At 39.5% G+C, this 21,417-nt stretch overlaps 1 protein-coding gene across 1 annotated transcript in view; it reads left to right on the plus strand.

Moving 5' to 3' along the window:
- LOC139719720 (histone-lysine N-methyltransferase NSD2-like) overlaps nucleotides 1-10,785 on the plus strand; it is a 31,127-nt gene extending 20,342 nt beyond the window's left edge. Inside the window, exons 11-19 of the mRNA XM_071631116.1 lie at nucleotides 528-687; nucleotides 1,084-1,292; nucleotides 2,098-2,210; nucleotides 3,141-3,287; nucleotides 4,081-4,203; nucleotides 4,809-5,067; nucleotides 6,207-6,313; nucleotides 8,656-8,872; nucleotides 9,992-10,785. Of these exons, the coding sequence (XP_071487217.1) occupies nucleotides 528-687; nucleotides 1,084-1,292; nucleotides 2,098-2,210; nucleotides 3,141-3,287; nucleotides 4,081-4,203; nucleotides 4,809-5,067; nucleotides 6,207-6,313; nucleotides 8,656-8,872; nucleotides 9,992-10,785 (2,129 nt within the window). The remainder of the gene's footprint in view (nucleotides 1-527; nucleotides 688-1,083; nucleotides 1,293-2,097; nucleotides 2,211-3,140; nucleotides 3,288-4,080; nucleotides 4,204-4,808; nucleotides 5,068-6,206; nucleotides 6,314-8,655; nucleotides 8,873-9,991) is intronic.
- The last annotated feature ends 10,632 nt before the right edge of the window (nucleotides 10,786-21,417 follow it).

Here is a 21,417-nt window from a genome sequence, read left to right on the forward strand (position 1 = left end):
CTATTTTCAGCATGCATACGTAAGGGTTGAAATCACTGATCTCTATGGAAGAACAAGATCAGTGGTGGAAATGAGCTGCATGGCAGAGGTTTGCGCTTTCAGAATGCTTCTCTAGTTTATTCATATTTTTGAGGGAGGGGGCAAGGATGAGACTAGGAGCTCAGTCCTTGTAGTTGACATTTTGTTTTGCTTTTTCTGGAGGATTCATTATGTGTGCAAAGAATCTGATTTGTTCAGGATGTGATATCTGCACATTTTGCAGGTGCTTTTGGTATGATTATTGCTGATTTTCTGTTGATGTGATGTCGTATTCTTGTTTTCAATGTTGTGGATAAGGGAAAAATTTGGCAAATACATTTTTGAAAAGACCCTATTTCAGGCATGTTAAGTTACTTTAGGAGCTACAAGGTGTTACCAAGTCTTTGCAAACTTTTCACCCCTCTAACTTTCAATTAAGAGTTGCTTTCCAGTTTCGTTGATTTGCTTGGATCTTCCTCATCTCCTTACTTTCTTTCATTGTCTTTCAGGAGGCGACCTCATCTGCTGCGAGAGTTGCCCGGCAGCCTATCACCCCAAGTGTCTGGGCTACGACAGCGTCCCGGAGGGCAACTGGTTCTGCCGGGACTGCATCAATGGCAAGCGGCCCCGCTACGGCGACATCATCTGGGTCAAACTGGGTAATTACAGGTGAGGAAGGGAGGGAAGAGGGGGGCCTGTCCGCCAGGGGAAAAGGTTCACCTCAAGGAGCACCTTAGAATCAAGGTGTATGTTAAGAAGCTATACCTTGTTTGAATGGTCTGCTACAGATAGAGTTAAACCTTATTGACAAACAGAGTGGAAGAAGTTTCATTAGAATATCAATGAATAAAATAAGAATATTATGGTATTACACATGTTTGTATATGTAACAGATGCAGATATCATCATGCTAGATGTATATTAAAGAAGAGAAATTATAAAATTATATTTATATTAAAGAAAGGAGAAATTATAGTTGTTCAACACAACAAGTTTTGATAGCTAGATTCTCTACTTGACAAAATTGTCTGTCAGCATGATAATTTTTTCCCCCTTGTTCACAAGGTGGTGGCCAGGAATGGTGTGTAACCCCAAGGACGTTCCTCAGAATATCCAGGAAAAAACTCACCAGGTGGGGGAATTCCCCGTCAAGTTCTTTGGCTCCAACGACTACTTCTGGACCCACAAGGGGCGTGTGTTTGACTACCTGGAGGGGGACAAGGGGAGTCGAGAAACGACCAATGCCAAGGGTCTGGCAGCTGTTTTCAAAGCAGGTTAGTCGCGTCAAAGGCACAATGCCATAAATGCATCACTAATAGACTGCCTTATTCAATATACCAACACAAAATATTGGTAAGTTGAATCCTTTGGTACATTGATTTGTGTACCTCAAAAACTTGTCCTCAATTACATTTGTGCATTTTACTTTTCATACGATCGCAGGAGAAGTGTTGAAAATTGGTGTATGCATGTTGAGATGATCCATAGAATTCTCAGTAATTTTGTTTGACATGTGGTATCCAAAAACAATACAGTTTTCATTCCATTGTAAAAGAAGTGTTGAAGATTGGTTTATGCATGATGAGATGATCTGTAGAATTTCACTAATTTTGTTTGACATGTGGTATCCCAAAACAATACCTTTTCTTGAATCACGGTTTTGCATGTATGTCTCAGACCAGCAGTCAAATCTATAGTACTATGTTGTTTCACTTATGTAAATTAATGTTTCCAGAGTAAGATAGGTTTCTCTTTTTCTTGTCATGACAGATATACTGAATAAAACACACAACAATGTAAAACCACTGTGAACATTTTGAGGTTCCAATCTGTATTTTTGGAAAGAGAGTATATTATTGATAGGATGCATAGCATTATATCTCACTTGTTAATGGGATCATGAGGAGCATGGGTTCAAATAGGATTCAATATGAATGGTAAAGTACATATTTAGTTTAGGTATCATTCTTTGACATACAGAAATAGACACAGGGAATGTGCATGTTTTCCCAGTGCAGTGAATAATAAGCTACTGTTGATTCATGTGTGCTCATACCTTCAAAACTTCTGTCTGCCCAGCTCTGAAAGAGGCATCAGAAAGGTACAAACAGTTCAAAGCGTCAAAGGAACAGAAGATCGCCAAGGAGCTTGAGAACAGCAGTAAGAAGCCTGCGCCCTTCAAATTTATCAAGGTAAGCACTGGATGTTGATGATGATGATGTTGATGATGATGATGATGATGATGATGATGATGATGATGGTGATGATGATGATGATGATGACGATGGTTGTGGTGGTGATGATGATGATGATGGTGATAATGGTGATGGTGGTGATGATGGTGGTTGTGATGGTGATGATGATGGTGGTGGTGATGGTAGTGATGATGATGATGGTGATGGTGGTGGTGGTGGTGACGATGATGATGATGGTGCTGCTGGTGGTGGTGGCAATGATAATAATGAAGAATATGATGATCATGGTGGTGGTGATAAATGTGGCTGTTGATGTTATGGTGATTGTGATTGTAGTTATAACCATCATGATGATTGATGGCTATGATGATCTACACATAATGATGACAGAGACTCCAACCCCAAGCACCTTCTGATCTGGAGATTCTCCCGCCTGAAACCCCTAGCAAACAGGAGACTCAAACTTGATGTGCGCGAAGCGCAAAGTTCCTGTGGCCAGGGTCCAGGGCCAGCTTAAGGGCCCTGGAAGCTTTAGCGTTCTAGATGCTCTCTCGTGCTATCTCAGGCTTATTTTTCAACATACGATGACGTTAAGTAAGAAATCATTTCAAGCGGGAGACACAGAGCCAGGGCAGGAGAAATTAAATCTCAAGCGGGAGAACGGGAGATTTAGCAAAAAATGGGTTTTCGGCGGGAGAGTTGGAGTCTCTGTGATGACAGTGTAACCTGTTGAGGATGGACTTCTTTAGCTACAACATGCATTTCCCATAGACACCTGCTTGAGTATACTCAAGACTCGTCTTCAATGGGTTAATGGTGATTTTGACAGCCATGTGTTGCTTGTACTTCTGTTATATGATGGTCATTCCATAAACAGATTCATGTGTGCTGTAACAAGCATTCCTAACAGATTGTTTTTCCTCCCAGACCAACAGACCAGTGGGAAATGTAGTGATGCCTGCTTTTGACATCAGTCAGTGCCAGGCGTGTGAATGCACACTAGACATGGACAACCCCTGTGGGCCGGACGTCGACTGTCTCAACAGAATGCTGCTTATAGAGTGCCATCCACAGGTATGGCAACTAACACCGTTTGACACACACGCAGTTTCATTTATCCAGTACAAGGCAGACAGGTCCTTGAAGATTTGAGCAAGTGTTAAGTGCCAATGCATCAAGTATTTAATTGCCACTACACAGAGTGTTTAATGTTAATACATGAAGTGTTTACTGCCTATGCACTTCATGTTAAATGTCTTTACTTGTGACATTTATTGCCTCTTATACAGGTGATCCTCAAGCATCTTTTCTTCAGTGAATCTAGTAGTCCTGGACTAGCTGGCATTCAATTATATTGGTTGGAATTCCTGATGTTCATGTAGAGTGTAAACGTCTTGTCTGAGAGGGAAGTGTAACAGCACATAAGGGCTACAAATAATTGCATACTATAAAGGCATGTGAGTATTGAATCTATGTAGCGTGCAATCAGAGTGTTAGGATGATGTTCATGGACTCATTTCATTAAAGATGTTATAAAAGCAATGATTGCTAGAATGGCAACTTCTTGTAGCAACAGCCAATCACAATTCTTGTCAGTATTATGACACTTGGCATTGCGGCAAGCTTTGCTGTCGCAGCAACCTGTATGAAGTCGAGCCCTGCTGTTTACAGCAACACGAAAAATAATCGCTTTCATTCTGTCGAAGGATTTGAAAACATTTGCTCGTTCTACCGATAGTTTTTGATTGGCTGTCCAGCTGTTTCAAGCAGTTGCCAAAACGGTTCAGAGGAGCGCCGGGACCTTTTATCATTCGTAGTGAGAGATCAGAACTAGATTTACCAATTGATGTTACAATTGTATGTGCAGGTGTGCCCAGCCAAAGAGAAGTGTCAGAACCAGCGATTTCAGAAGAGGCTCTACCCAGACTCGGTGCCACTGAAGACAAGCCAGAGAGGCTGGGGTCTGGTTAGCATGGTGGACATAAAGAAGGTAAGTATACTCACTTAGTTGATCCTTTTTTCTTTTCTTTTTTTGTGAGGGCGTGGCTGCAGAACACCAGCCAAAGACAGCAGCATGCATGACAAGTGTTTCCCAAAATATATCTGTGTTGTGATGCATTCTAGAGCATTTAAGTATTATGCAAATAAGACTCAGAGAAATCCTGCCAATTTGGTTACATCCTTGAACATGCTTCGTTATCTGGGATGTCCCTATCAAGCTAGTTGTATGATTGGGTACCTATTAATGCTGGGGTGATGATAATGACAGCCCTTCGGAAGAGTAATATTTATCATGGCCGACTTTCTTCTCATTAAGCGAGTCTGTATTATTATTGTCATTATCTTGCCTGTTCCTTTTATCCTTTGAAAAGCTGTTGTGTCCAGTAGTATCATGCCAGGCTGGAGTAAATGAATGTAATGGCAGGACCCTCAAATAGCAGTGATAACAGTGATGATGCTATACTGGGTAAAGAAGATCACATCTCCATCATAATGCAAGCTCAATTCACTTCTCTTGGGTCATTATCTTTGATGCCCTGTCTGTCGTGATGATCGTCCATTCCAAATCTGGCTTCCTCATGCGATAACCACCAGGGCGACTTCGTCAACGAGTACGTCGGCGAGCTGGTGGACGAGGAGGCGTGCCGGCGGCGGATCAAGAAGGCGCACGACGAGAACATCACCGACTTCTACTTCCTGACGCTGGACAAGGACCGCATCATCGACGCCGGCCCCAAGGGCAACCTGTCCCGCTTCATGAACCACTCCTGCCAGCCCAACTGCGAGACGCAAAAATGGACGGTCAATGGTGACACACGGGTTGGGCTCTTTGCCATCAGGAACATCACGGCAGGTAAGCAACATCTTGTCCAATCCACAGTGAGGCACGTTGTCCAAAGGGATTGGGGGGGGGGGGGGAGGTGGTGGTGGTGGTGTTCTGCTTTCGTCCAATCCACAGAGATATCACTTTTGTGTTCTGCAGTAGACTGGATCAAAGGGGACAGTTTGTGTAAAATAGCTTTGGAATATCATGACTAAGCCAGGATTGTCCGCATTGTTTTATGGTGTCTATTCCAGCATCACCTGAGCATCATTTGTGTCGAGGACATCATATTTAGTGTAACTTATTGCATTTGGTCTTTCTTTTCGTTTGGTGTTCCCGTACTGTCAACTAGTAAGTTTTCACTGCATTTTGTTGTGAAATATTTTTTGTTGGCCTCATTTACACCCAAAATGAGAAATGTATTGTTTAAAAAGAAAATTATTCAGCAGGCATATTTTGTACCGATACCCCCATGTGAACATATGTGGGCTTTTGCCCTCAGTTTGTTTTACCATGCATCAATCTGTTTTTTGTCTGCCCAAAATGGTAGCCCTTGTTCTCCTATATCCAATTTAGAGCTATCTTATTTTTTTTTTAATTGGTTTGATTTATAGTTACAATATTGTTTAAAGGTTTTCATTATCACTCTTTGCTGGATAGGAATGATCAGGGGAAGAAGTGTGTAATTGTAGGATTCTTTCTACAAATTGTCTTTTTCTCTGAAGAATTTGCATGCTTTAATCTCTTACCTGCAAAGTTCAGTAATAACCCCATTACGGAACAATTTGTTGAAAGCCTGGAAAATCTTTGAATTGGAATGCAGTTGCAATGTGCACGATAGCCCTGTATGAAAGGCATTTCCTATTATTATTTTGTGAGTGGTGATGTGCAGTTCATCCTCTGGTTTACATGGACATGTTGCTCTGACCCCAAAACATGTTCGGTTGACCTCGAGGAAAGAGAAAGACCTTGACCAAAAGAATACACAGCCATCTCCGTTGTCTGTGTATACTCTGTCGAGGAACAACTTTTATGACCATGTCACTTTTAATCACTTCCATCCTAATGCCCATCACTACCATGCAGTGCATTTCCCGTCATCACATGCACCCCATCCAGAGTACCTCATTTCTCTATCAATTATACTGATTCCATTGATGTACAAACAGGTGCGGAGCTGAGCTTCAACTACAACCTGGACTGCTTGGGAAATGAGAAGAAGAAGTGTGAGTGCGGAGCTCCAAACTGCAGCGGCTTCATCGGAGTCAGACCGAAGGTGAAATAAGTCTTTCATGCTCTTCTTTTACATACTTTCATCCTTTTGTTTTTCTTTGTTAACTCTTTATGTGCTACGTTCGCATATTCTACTCAAACCCACAAACCCATCGAAACAGATCGATAAGTCGCCAAATGTTTCAGCACAATGGAAGCGTCTGTCGCAATTCCATTCCTGCCTCATGTAGCTGGCATTTTATGTGGTGATTGACTATCTAGCGGTGCTCCATACTGGATTTGCAAGTAAATTCTAAGTTTCTTTCACTGTTTTGTGTCCAAAAGTCATGCCTCTACAATTATGTGTAGCTACTGGTCACTTGAAAGAAAAACAATTATAGATTTGTCATACAATCTACATCAAAGCAAAGTTTCACATTTTCTCTACAACTTTGCGCATTAAATTCCCAGGGTAACAAAAATCTATAAAGGTTACACATATTTAAAAAGCAGAATGTTTTCCCAAAGCATGACTATGTTGCTGTCTCAGAATAATGTGGCACACAGGGGGTTTACACCATGGCACATAATGAGTTACCGTAAAGTTCCGTGTATAAGACGCACTATTTTTTCGTCGGAAAACGTTGAAAATCGGGGGTGCGTCGTATACACGGGTACAGTCGAATCACGGAAAAAAAATCTGTCATGTACACCCAATTTTATAAGGCTAACTTGGGGCCATGTATGCCCATCGACGTTTGGAAGGTAAGCAATCACTAAAACTTGCGGATAAAAGAGCGATCTTTCAATCTGGACACACACAAAAGCTGCAAATACGAGATAAACTTACATCGGCCTTGTGCAGTAACGATGTATCAATCTGGCCATAGACAACAGCTGTAACAGCACTGCTGTACATGCTACCGATGTCAGTCTACCAAGCTACCAACAGCCAACCTAGTAGCTGGAATACGCGATGTACAGGTATCATTACTAAATTACCGATACCGTAAAACTTATTAATGTGCTAGTATCAATATGGCCATAGACAAAAGCTGTAAAATACGGAGTAGGATCGACACTATGTCACCGTAAATATGAACGATGTGTGAAGCATGCATGCATATCCATGTCGTTCGTTTGCTCTTTATTTCACGAGTGCGAAGCCAGCTAGGATACCATAGCTACACTGTAGCTAGCTAGCTAGCTAGCATGCAAGCCTTTGGCAAAGGCAGCAGCTGCAGAGAGGCTTTTGCAATGGACTCGCGTGCACACAGCGATCGGATCGAAGCGCGCTTGCCCGTTGCGCGCTGTGTGTGCAAGTCCATTGCTCTCTGTGAGCGTGTGCTGAAATTATAGCGAGCTGCCTTTTGCAAAAGGCTAGCACTGTGCATACAAGCATGGTACAAGAGACACACATGTTACTGGTAACATGTGCATGAGTGTAATTACCGTACGCACCGTACGTCTTGCCGTATGATCCCTCTGCTACACTTGTTGATGTTTTTCTTATCTTTCGTGATGAACCTTCCAGTCTGACATGCGTCAATAAGCGAGACACCCTCTGCTATGTATGACAGCAAAGATCGTACTGTACACTCATGAGTACGATATGCATGACACATGTACCATGATTTAAAGGCGAAACAATAGCAAGTGAGTACCGAGACAAGTCTCGCATTTTGCGTCTTCCATATTTTGTTGATGTCCGATGAATACCGTTAAAAGAAAATATAAAAGGAAACGAAAAATAGAGCAAATACATGCTGCATTCTAGGGAAATTTTGAGCTGAAATAATATGTATGACACACGCAATATTTGCGTGGACATTTTCGTGTTTTTTTTTTTTTTTTAAATTTTAGGTCCGAAATTAGGGGTGCGTCTTATACACGGGTGCGTCTTATACACGGAACTTTACGGTAATGGTTGATGTAATATATGTGATGCCTTATGAACCATAATATTAATAGTGAATAAGATGCACTCCCATATTCACACATTAGACATTTCAACATCAAATTATACCATCATACAGTGAGTAAAGAGTACTGTAAAACCAGAAATGTTCGGATTCATTTCCATTTCTCGAATTTCATGACAGCCAAGATATGCAAAATTTAAATGCACTCGAAAGTTCTTGTCTACATTTAAGGCATGGAATGCCAGTGCAATTTTGTGATAATTTTGTGCCGCAAAACAGGCTGTTGGCTCCAATTTGCAAGAATTTCATGCCGCAATAATATCTTGTTTTCCAGTAGATTATTTCTCTCATCATTAATCCAGTATGATTACATTTTAAAGTTCTAAACAGATGGACAACATTCAGAAGGCATTTCTCTTCGTTTTCCTCAAGGTCAAATGAAAGTTTTTGTTAACTTGTACCAACACTTCTTGGCTGTTTTCAGACGGCTGCCGCTGCCGCCCAGGAGGAGAAGTCCAAGCAGGCCAAGGACAAGAAGAGGAAGCGGGTGAGGAAGAGGAACAGGGCGGGGCCGCCCAAACTCAAGCACGAGGACGAGTGTTTCCGCTGCGGCGAGGGCGGAGAACTCATCATGTGCGACGTCAAGACGTGTCCCAAATCCTACCACCTGGACTGCCTGGGGCTCGTCAAGCACCCTTACGGTGAGACTCCCTCGTCCAGATTGACCAAAAAATTTCTTGTGCCGTTTAGTGCATTCTTGGATCTTATTAGTAATTCCTAAGGCATGAGCATAAATTGTTTTTTTAGTTTGTAGTGATTATAGGGTGTTATTATAGTCATATTTTATCTATTGTAGTAGACAGCTTTTATGCACTAATTTCATGCTTTCAAGAAAGTGATATTGTTGATCTGTGCAATAAATCAAATCATCAAAATGATCAACTCTGTTAGGAAAACACTGTATTTACTTTAGTTATTGCATTGACAATCACATAATACTTTCATAAAACTGATTTTGATCAGTGCAGTCAGTCAAATTTGTGAATTATCAGCCATCTATTTGCAAGTTAGATTTATTAGGTGCAGGACAGTGAACTTGAGCTTTGCGTAGAATGCATTTCATGCTAAGATCACACATGATAAGAAAATATGTTAAAATTGCCCTCTTGGTAGACAAGAAAATGTCGGTACTTTAACAGACATTTTCAGCTAACCGTGAGGAAAGAGAAAGACCTTGACCAAAAGAATACACAGCCATCTCTGTTGTCTGTGTATACTCTGTCAAGGAACAGCTTTCATGACCATGTCATTACTTTTTGTTTTTGAACATTCAGTATGAATATGTATATGAGTGAGATGATATATCATTGCCTCATAACTTGTCATATACTTTGTACACAAAAGTCTCGAAATTTGCAATTTGTTTTTTTGTTTTAATGCAATCGTAACCCAAGCTCAAAATCTAATATACACCAATCTGACTGATCATTATTTTGAGGTTATTCAGCTATGAATAATATTTTGTACACTATATAGCATAGAAATTCATTTTCATCAATTTTTTGTACATGATCAGTCGAAAATTGGGAGGTGATTACATCAGCTCACTCATTTGCATACTCATATCAACTGTTTGAGAACTGTTTCGCAAAAAATTAACAAAACTTCACAATGCTAGAACTTCCCTTTGTTCAAATTTTTGCTAATAAAATTGTACTCTTTTATTTTTTTTTTTCAAATGTGCTTGTAACTGGTGCTTAATTCCCTGTAGGAGTAATTTCTGTCTTTTTTACATTCCTGCTGAATTCTCTCTCATGCAGGGAAGTGGCAGTGTCCATGGCACCATTGTGACATCTGCGGGAAGGCCTCAGTTAAACTCTGCGTTGAATGCCCCAACTCATTCTGCAAGATCCACTCGGAGAACGTGACGGTAATCGTCAACGAGCGCGTCTTTTGCAAGGATCACGACCTCGCAGAGGTACAGAAGGCTGAGGAGGAGCGAATGAGGCGCGAGGCCGCCAAACTCGAGCAGGAGGTGGCGCTGCTGTCGCAGCAGCGCGACAACGCGCCGGTGAAGCGGGAGAAGCGGAAGTACCGGAGGCACGACAAGTCGGCCGAAGCGAGCGAGAACCAGCCCAAGGCGAGGCGGAAAAACAAGCTGAAGAAGAGAGAAGAGAAGCGAGCGAGGAAAAGACAGAACAAGGCAAAGGATGGTGAGACTGCCAAAAAAGAGGGAGTGAAGGAGGAGGAACAATTGGTGAACGGAGTGAAAGCTGAAGAGGAGGAGAAACCAGCGGAAGACGTGAGCGAAGGCAATGGACTCCAGCCGCTCAATAGCGACAGCGAAGCGGAGCTTGTCATCGACGAAGGTGCTGCGGAGAAGAGGGAGAAAGCCAAGAAGGAGAAGCAAGACAAACTCGAAAGCAATGGAGTCGACGACGCCAAAGAAATCAAGAAGCACAAAAAGAAAGAAAAGAAGGAAAAGAAGGAAAAGAAACACAAGAAAAACAAAGAGCATAAGAAGGAGAAAAAGGCCAAGGTCGATCGGAGAAAAAAGGAAAAAGTTGGCAAAAAGGACAGTAGAAAAGATGGCAAAATCAATGGTACTCATTAAAAGTGAGGGACTGTGAGGGGTGTAACATCGTACAGAGGCATGTGAAATGCACTTTGAATTTTGTGTATGAACACTTTTTAATTGGGAGGGAAGGGAGAGCATAGGTGTGTATGTTTTAACATAATTTTTGAAGTACATTGTAACTAGGGGCATTTTTCCGTTGTCTTAGTTTTTAACATGTTCATGTCCATTTTTTCATTTCACTCTCCATGTGTCCTTCCTATCCCTTTTCATCCACTCTTCACTTTTTCTTGCTCCGTCTGTAATTGATCGATCTATCTATCTATCAATCTACCTATTTCATTCTATCTCTTTGCATTTTAGTTTTTGTGTGCATCATTCATGCGATGTGACATTTCTGCAGCTGACAATGTTGAAGTTGTAGCATCTGTGGTTTCCCCACATTGACATTTCCGATACCGCACGTCAGAAGTATCGCCTTCAAAATGAAGCCATGCGCTCAATTTCTGCTGGATGGAAGCACTTACAATGCAAATTGCTGTTTTTCGCATGCCAGACAGTTTTGAAGTCTGCATGAATCGATCTCAGGTACTAAAAAAGTATCATCTCTTGGTCATGTGGTCTTGTCTCCTCAAAAGGCTAATGGTTTCATTTTCTTTTCTTTTTTTCTGCAGTTTACTTGAGTTGACATTTTAAAATTTTGATGCTAAAAGAGTTTTTTTTTAAAAAGAGTTACTGTGATTGTATTTGTGTGTTTGATGGTAAGAAAGGAGATCTAGTCCGGTGCGTGATGTAAAGAGCTGTAATTATGCGGAGGCCCTGTATTCAACAAAGATTAATAATGAGGGTCAGTGCATTAACATGCAAAGTAACCAATTGAATAGTTTCGTTTTTTCCAGTACTAATGAGAATGTAATGATTGGTTTATTGATAATGCAACAGAAACGATATGTCAGCTGGCAAAATGACCCACCTAATGGCTGTGAGCTGCTTTTTTTGTTTCTTTTTTTGGGGGGCAGAGAGAGTAAAATCATGTACATTTCAGTAAATATATAAATGAAATAATGAGAAAATGAATAAGAGAACTAACAGGTACATGAATTGGTAATAGAAATAAATGAGTAAGGTATACAGAAAATGTGGGTGCTAAAGTGAATTGCCACACCTTTTTTAAGGTACATTGCACTGTAGCATTCTCTTGTTAGCCATGAAGGCATCTCCCACATCTCTCATTTGCATTTCTTAGAGAAGTGGTTCCTAGTACTCGTGGGTTTGGCACGAAGAGATGGAGGCATACATCAAATTTAGTCTTGTAGTTTTTTTTTAACCACTAGTGAGGCATTTTGCTTCTGACTGATGTGGTTCAACTTGATGATGTTCATCGTACGAGTCATATTGTGTAATACAGTACTCTCCGCGTAATCGGGTATCGCTTAAGCGGGTACTCCGTTTAATTGGGTAGTAATGTCAGAATCAGTTCCAATGCACATTAAAATTACCTGATAATCTGGTTGCCTCTCCGCATAAATGGGTAAATAATTTTATTCTTATCTCATTTCTACCCACATTTCATCACATATATAACACTATAAGAAATCACGAATGTCAAATTTTCCACGGCTAATCGCATTCTCTGCTTAATTTGCAAAGCAGACCGATCATTATTTTGGGGAGTGATTAAACATGAAAGCACGTGTACACGTACCGACTTGTCACACGTAAACGAACATTGCACGTGTAGCTGGCACTCACAATTGCATAGACAGACAGGTGTTTAGTGAAGTGTACACCGCCTGTACATGTACATACACATTGTGTGTGTCCATTGTGTATGAGCCGGGTTCTTCTGTTAATCGGGTACTCCGCTTAATCGGGTAAGAAACGCTCTGCCCGAGCCTACCCGATTATGCGGAGAGTACTGTAGTATTTTGTCCCTCTTCAATCCCCCCCCCCCCCACACACACACACACACATTGACCAACCAACACAGGGATGAGTTGAAAGTTCAATGCCCTCCCTGTCTTCTTGTTACACATAAAATCCCTCTGTTGTATCTGATGTTTGTTATATTATGAACTATGGACTTTGGTTGTTATTGTTTTATTCTAACCTAGGGAGGATTGCATTTGGAGTACGAAAAGAATCTATCTCATCATTCAGTATTGAAATGACTACACAACAGTAATAGTAAACGAGATGAAATATGTACAGTTTTTTTTTTTCTTTCAAGGCCCATGCAACTTCTCTTGACCATTACATTAATTTTTTTCCCCTTTATGCATTCAGAACGAAAGGTAGTGAGATATTCACTTGATTTTTATTTTCACTGATAACAGGTATCCTACAAGCACATTCAGGAACAACTGTTCTAGGTTTTGCTTTTGCCAATCTATTCAGAGAATTCACTGGAATCGTGTAATAATGTGGGTAATTTTGGTAGTCAACTTGTCTTCATAGCACCGTATATCTCATTATGAACAAGATCTGATTTTAAGTATGGTCATCATGTATGCAGGACTATTTCAATTCATGCTTGTCAGAAAGTAATGCTCTCTTGCTTTCAAATTTACTAAATATTCAGGGAAAGGAAATGCACGAATGGTACACTGGCCTTTCTAGAAGTCAAAGCATCTATAATGCACTGTTTGAGGCGGTGGCAAAGTGTGAACAGGTAACAGCTTTTTACTGAAAGCAGCTTCTCATTGGCTATGCACCAATAATGTACAAATTTGACATCACAGAATTTGTCATGCAGTGACAGATGTAGATTGGCTCATATGGACATGGTATCTGCATTCATTGAAATAAATATACAGTCAACCTCGCATAAGTCGAATAGTCGCCTGAGTCGAAGTCTTTTCAAGTCCTCTCTTTATATTCTGATAATTTTATTACCTCATAAGTCAAAATTGTCAGAGCTATTTTTTGCGGCCAAATAAATTCGACTTGGGCAAGATTGACTATGAATAATGCTGCATCCAATATTGTGCAAATTCCGAGTAATTGACACTCACACTACCTACGACTTGCCACTGTACAGCTGGAGATTTAGGCGCTCTGTGGATGAACTGCTGCAAATGTACAGGTGTGCACTGGTGTGTTAATTACTTTCTCTTTTTTTCTGGTGTGTGATTTCTGTTTCCCCCTTTTTTTTTGTAATTTCTTTTCAAAATGTGCTTGTTGAACATGAATTCTTACAATAGGCCTAATTACTTGGACACCGCGTTCCAGCAAAGACAGGATAAATTCAACACTCCTTTTATTTGCTGAGGCACCTAGCTTAATCTGCCATGCTTTTTCATCACATTCAGTAATCCATCAAACCAAACTGGACCTTGTTGTAGATTAGCAAGCCCACTCAGGTTAGCAATGAGCCTCAGTCCAACAGGAAAGCCATAGTGACACAGCAGGGATTAAGGGGATTAGGTAATCTATATTTGTTGACAATTAGTTTCCAGACATACGTATAAGCTCCAGTTGGCAAAGAAAGCACTCCTGCATGCATGCCAGTTCAAAAAACAAAACAAAAAGCACCGTAAGGGTTGAGAGAAGCATTGTCTCATGTAATGTCACGATGAAATTCCAGTGTCGACATTTCAAAGGAATCAGTCCTTGCTTTAAGACTATCATGTGTACAATAAGCCACTAAGGTGGGTGGTGGTGTTGTTGTTGATGCACCTCAAACACAACAACAACAATAGCCACCTCAGTTTTATTCTTTCTCACAAATAGGGCAACTGTAAGGTGACATCATGTCAAACAATTTGTTTTAGAAAAGAATTGAACTAGAAACATGTTACTTGTGTTAAAGTGGAAAATCAGAGCACATTGTGGGTAAGAACAGTATTATGACACTCGATGAGTCTTTGAATCTGATTGTTCTGGTCGTGTTAATGTGTGGGATAAAGCTGAATGATGTATCGGACTACTGCTGCTTGGGTGTCGGAATTTGCAGGTGTAACTTGGTATGTTCTTGTCGATTTATGTCGCAGGCAAAACAAATTCTTGATTCACTATTCGCCTGCATTAAATGCTTGTATTTCATAATGTATGTATAAATAGATATGTTAAATTTTCATTTTGATCTTCAAACAGTAACTAGTATGTACTCTTCAAAAGGACTAGAAAATAAATCTTCATCTAATGTTCAATGCCATTACTGAATTCAGTTTAACATGAAATGTAAAGTGAAAATATATTGACTATCTCTCAAGCTTTCAGATGCGAAATGAAATATTTTTTAACAGCGAATGTATCAACTGTCATCCTCGCCTAAATCAAAATTGAGTAAAAATTCACACAAGTCGTAGGATTTTCTCCGATCTGTTTGAATTTGACTTTGGCGAGGTTGAATATACTTTCTTGTCTATCTCTCACATGAGTTCAACTCTTAGATTGGCTGCATGAAGGGGGTTGAAAAATGGGAGAAATTGCATCCAATTTGTAAATATGAGAGAAAAATGGGTGATAAAAATATGACTACCATCACATTGAATGCGAAAGACAGGGATCTTGGGTGTTAGTGTAATTGTTCTGTTGTCATTTTGAATAGGCACAAATTGTCACTATTACTTGCAACATGCTGGTGTTTTCTCCTCATCACAAGTGTAAGTTAAAGGAGACTTTCCCCACAAAATGAGAGAGGCTGCCAATAGATAACAGATTGTGAAGTCAAATTAATTATCCAGCATATTTTTTATTTTCCAGTGAGCACCTCAAACAAGTTCAGAAAAACTGCTGTGATCATGTGATCGTGATGTCACTTCCTCCTCTCTAACCTTGCGAGGACAGGCCAATTTAGCTCTAGCACGCATCATCCATAGACCCCTGCCCAAGTATATGAGCAACCCTGCACACTGGCACTGGTCCGACGGTCCCTGACCAGCACAAATCACTGTCGGGACCAGTAACTTTTTCAGGAATGGACCAGTAAAAAATCGAAAAACTGGGAAATCTACTGGTCCATGAGAAATGTCGAAAAATAGGTTAGTGTGCAGCCCTGATATGAGTACAAAGTGTGATGTCATAGCCATTCATCGCCATGGAAACTGTTTCTAAACGACCTCACCTGACCTGGTCTGTGAACACTATTGTTGCTAACCATGCTCACACCTGGTTTTAACCTAAGCTGTAACAAAAGACTGATATCATTATTGTGGTTATCAAAGTTACACTATTGAGATTCTGTTGTTAAGCAGTTTCTAAGAAATCGACTGCCTTCTTTGAAGAGAGACTAAGAGTTTACAGTTTACCAGTAGTTTTTAAGCAGAATCATTACAGATAATTGGCACTAACAAAATATTTGGAAAAGGCAGAGTATTCGATATAAACAGGAAGTGTTTTTGGTCTTATGACCTAAGATGGAAGGGTACACATTTGTAGATGTTCCTCATCATGACTGCTAAGAATAGCTTATTTTCATTTGTAATTTGTTCATATTTTCACCAATACATTGCTGTTTTCTCTTGAGAAGAAATGCCATGAGTCTTGTGTTTGCCATATTTGCCCATTTCCTTGTTTGTTTTACAAACTCTAGAGATCGAATGAGGCAGCTGATTGTCGGGATTTTCTATCATTTCGATTAGTCTTAAGAAATCGAGAGAAGCACCAGTTTGTGAAACTGATGGTCGTGTGTAGCTGTGCTGAAAAAGATGCTTGGGAGTTGTTTGTTTGTTTGCCACAAAGCATCCCTAGAATGTAACATTGTTACAGATGTGTACATGATTGAAGCCTGTTTTCAGTGTAAATATTTAGATTAAACTCATCAGCCACATTTCAAATCAACAATTGTCAATTCTTTATTATTTTCTTTTCACACAGTTGTTCAAGGCTGTGTGAAGGATTTTTGTGTACTAACACTGGCAGGGTTTGTATCGATCACTGTAGTTATTTGCGAGATTGATCACAATTTGTATATGAAAGCCATTCATACTTATCCTGTACACATGTGTATAGTTCTACATCATTAGGTGGGTGGTAAATTTTTATTAGTATTATTTCTTTTTTAATTCAGTGTTGGTAAAGATTGTTTGTCTGCCAAGACTGGGGAATTGTGATGCATTTCTCGATTTGTGACAGAAGAGGTCGATTAAAGGAGAAAAAAAGAAAGTATCGGTTGCAGATTTGTAGAAAAATATATGATTGTTTCGTGCAGGTTTCTTTTGTGATTCCAGACAATAGCCATATGTGCAATGCACCTGCTCGTAATGCTTACATGGAGAGAATTGTTCAAGGCTGTGTGAAGTGTGAGTAAGCGCGTGTATGTGTGTATATATATATATATATATATATATATATATATATATATATATATATATATATATATATATACAGTATATATATACAGTTAACAACAAAATTATTCATACCCCTGAGAAATTATTAGTTTTGAGCAGATTTCTTACAAGTGAAAGATGGAGTGATAGTGATAGGGTGTTATATCTCAATATTTCTATTGTTATGTAAATGGGGTGAAACTGGAATGAATGTCAATTTATAGAGGACAAATAAGAGTAAAAAGTTAACACCCAATCACCATCACTCCATCCTTCACTTGTAAGAAATCTGCTCGAAACTAATAATTTCTCAGGGGTATGAATAATTTTGTTGTTGACTGTTTATATATATCTTGGAATTTTCCACGTGTTGGACTTCGAATGTTATAATTATAAGAAGAATGAGTCTCAAATACGCCATCTGTAGATCCAACAAGAAGGTTTTTATTCACAAAATTTTCAACCCGCCTCGGGCCTTCGTCAGTGTAGTGTATACTAGGACAATGATAAGTTTTTGCAAACATGAATCATAACAACATAACAATGCTCTGCGCGTCATGAGCGCAGAGCGTTGCCCTGGAGCGTTGCCCTGGAGCTGTTGCCAAATCTGTGCCCATATGCTCACATCTGAAAAAGTAGAGCTAACCCCTGGCTTCTCTGTTTCTACCCCTCACGCCACATGCGACACCCAAAATGTGGTTTACTGCATTTCATGTTCCAAATGCCCTAACGCGAAATACATTGGAAAAATACTAGGTACTAAGTTCAGACTTCGTTTCAACAATCACAGAAATTCGATTCAGCACAACTCATCACTACCAGTTGCCAAACATTTCAACTCAGGCAACCACTCAATTCAGGATCTGCAATTCTGTATCATCGGCACTAATTTCAAAGACAGAGAAGCCAGTAAATAAGCAGAAATGAAATTCATCATCCAAACCAGGTCTTTTGAAACAGGACTCAACAAGGACCTTGGATGGCTAAGCAATTTCACCTTCTACAAGAAATGAAGCTCTAAGAATTTGAGACTGGACCTACATATGTATATTTTTTAATTTAATGGAATTTTGATTATTTATTAGAGCTAATGTTGAGGTTTCACTATGTTTGCATCGACTATTTTCATGCAATTACCTATTTATGCTAATTATGATATCCTGATTATCCGCAAATTTGTCTTAATCTTTATCATCACAGTAAACAGATGCTCTGATATTTTCTTACAATCTCTTCTTTATTTGTAATTAATGCTTGATATGCATCATTACATACTTTTCTTCAATGTTTCTCTATGGAAAAATGGAGTCGTAAAAGTCTAATATTACATGGACGTATAACAATATATTTGTATATAGTATATATATATATATATATATATATATATATATATATATATATACATATATATATGTATATATATATACATATATATATATATATACACATATACTCGGAACTTTTGTTGTTTGAGTTGAGTTTTTGTTGAGATTATACTGTACATCATTTTCTACCATACCCCTATTCTCCACAAGTGCTGCTTAAGCTATAGGCCTTTGAGATGTATCAATGCCCTCCTTGACAACGCTCCAGGGCAACGCTCTTCGCGCATGACGCGAGAAATACGGATGAACCTGCAGTCAACCGCTTGAACTTGTTTCAATACTTCTGTCTAAAGCTCTTCCTTTGAGGATATCGAGCACTCTTCATAGTAGGATAGAATTATATATATATATATATATATATATATATATATATGATAGATATTTTATTATATTATATTATATTATATATATATATATACATATATATATATATTCATCCATGACGAAGGGGAAGGCTCCCGAAAATTTGGATTTTGAATTAAAATCATGGCAATTGGCATTTAATGCATTCCTCTATTGTGACATTCTTACTATTTCTAGTACTGCCAATACGCAGAACAAATACTAATGTGGTACATGTAGTATGTGTAGATTGAGGACTGTACCATCAATCCAATTTAGGGGAGATTGGCAGCAATGCAAAAAAGTGGTTGTACATGTACAATATATGGGATGTGCATGAAAAACGGGTTAAGGGGGGGGGGGGGATGTGCGTATACATTGTATTTGCTTTTTCTTGAAAAAAGCTGTATTATCTCATTAACATACAGAACTTAGTGGCACAAAGTGCATTTTGTGCTCTTGTCGAGTCAATGCTTCATTGAGCCCATATTAACGCATAATTTTTCATAAAGGGCAATATTTGCATTTTTTAATATCTTTTTAAAGCAAATCCCCCTTAACTGTCATTTATTCCACATTTCCCCTTATGGCTGGAAATAATAATATATATGTACAATGAAACATGTACATGTATATCATTCACACACAGGACCTTCAGTTTGATCTATGCCTATGTCTCGGTTTAGAAAGAAGGAATGTTTTTGCCTTTGAAATGACATTGATGGCATAGTGACCCAACAAAGATGGCTCTGCTGGTTTCTCTTGAGTCATGAACCAGGGACCCACTCATTGGTATACCAACTCTGGGAAACTTGCAACCTACAAAGTTCACATTATGGACCAGTCAGCGAGGCGTAATGTTTACATAGCCAGTCACACATGGCAGCCATTTAATAAGTTCATATATCTTATTTACAAAATCACATATTTAGGAATATACAGTACATCATCATCACTGTCATACATTGTGGATGGTCACACCCCATAAAATTATACATGTACAATGTATAACTAGAGAAGCACTCTAAGAGCGCAGACCTCCGCCAAGCACGCAGCTCATTTCCACTACTGATCTTGTTCTCCCATAGAGATACATGTATCAGTGATTTCCACCCATACGTACTTATAGCATTGTGTGCTGAAAGTCGCCCGATTTTCCAATATAGAAGCCTTTGTTACGTCATAAACCCTCAGCTGCATGGCACGCCTCGCCCTAGCAGAAACTAGAGCACGCACTTTAGTGCGCGCATGCAAACCTCAATACGCGCAGCCTGAACTCCCAAGTTCATTGACCCTACCTGCCAAAATGTCAAAAATCCTTCATAAATTCCCAAAAAATTCTCGGATCACTACCAAAATTTAATCATCTGTTACTTGTATCATTCTAAAACTTGCACTTTTTGAGTTATTTTGCACACGTACAAACTAACTAACTAACAAACGAACTCACAAACAAACGGTAACGAAAACATAACCTCCTCCCTTGGCGGAGGTAATTAGGAAACAATAATCTGATGAAGTGTAACATGAATTATGGCAAATACTTTGGATACATATTTCATGAAATGAAATCATTAAGAATGTCAAGGTCTCAGATAGGTGGAAATAAGCATTACAAGAAACTTGTCTCATTTGATTGTAATTCTTGAGTCTTCCCTGCTTTCTTTTTTTTTTAACATTTCTAATTCCACACATTAATTATTATGCAGGGAGCAAAAAAGAAAAGAAAAGAAAAAAACAAAAACAAAAACAGCATACGTGCTGCAATTTCAGCAGCTTGTTTGTAGGGCCTACAATGTACTACATGATTTGCATTCTGTTTGAAGCATTATGAAGCATTGCATACACTGAGCTCTGAAGTTTCCCCAATTCTGCAGGAGACTTCCCGAATAAATTAGATGCTTCTTCTTGTTTTGAGAAAAGAACATAAATGTCTCGCTGATTTAAGTACTGAATTTGCCCATCACACATCCAATCATCCTTGGATGGGACTTTATCACCAACCAGAATGCATTCAATTCTTCTGCATCATTCAACATGCCTGGTTCCATCATCCCTTTCATCGACCGGCAGCAGCGTATAGGCCTACCAAGCCCCACTGAAGTATAAAGTTTCTTGTGCGGGACACTCATATTTTGCCCATGTGTGAAATCCATGTCCACGGAAAATTGGCTTCTCTGCAGTTCGACATTGTACCAAGAGACTACGATGGCTACTTTGAATCAGCTACACAAGATCACATTCCTGTCATTGGTGCCAGATCCTTGCTTAAGCCTCAGGATCGTCTTATTCTGGTATGTCTCGTTAACCCCTCGAATGAAGCAGCGAACTTGCCTGCAGACACATGTCTTGGACAGTTTTTCTCACTGACAGGAAACAAAGAAGAGGAGTACGAGATCATGAATGTTACTGCCGATACAGAGACAAAACTGAGGGACAAGTCACTATCAGCCAGTGTTCTCCCTTCTAAACTCTCAAAGTCAGAGTACGAGAAAGCAGAGCATCTACTCCAAGCCTATAGTGACATTTTCAGTGCAACATCCCATGATATCAGCCGGACTGATCTTATCCATCACCACAGTAACACGTCAACCAAAACTCCCATACGACAGAGAGCTTACCGAACTTCTCCAGCAATGCGAGTGGCAAGTAGAAATATACAAGTCAGT

The sequence above is a fragment of the Diadema antillarum genome, unplaced genomic scaffold (genome assembly GCF_040938485.1).
Source record: "Diadema antillarum isolate AM-2024a unplaced genomic scaffold, OU_Dant_1.0 scf00000009, whole genome shotgun sequence".
Lineage (NCBI taxonomy): Eukaryota > Metazoa > Echinodermata > Echinoidea > Diadematoida > Diadematidae > Diadema > Diadema antillarum.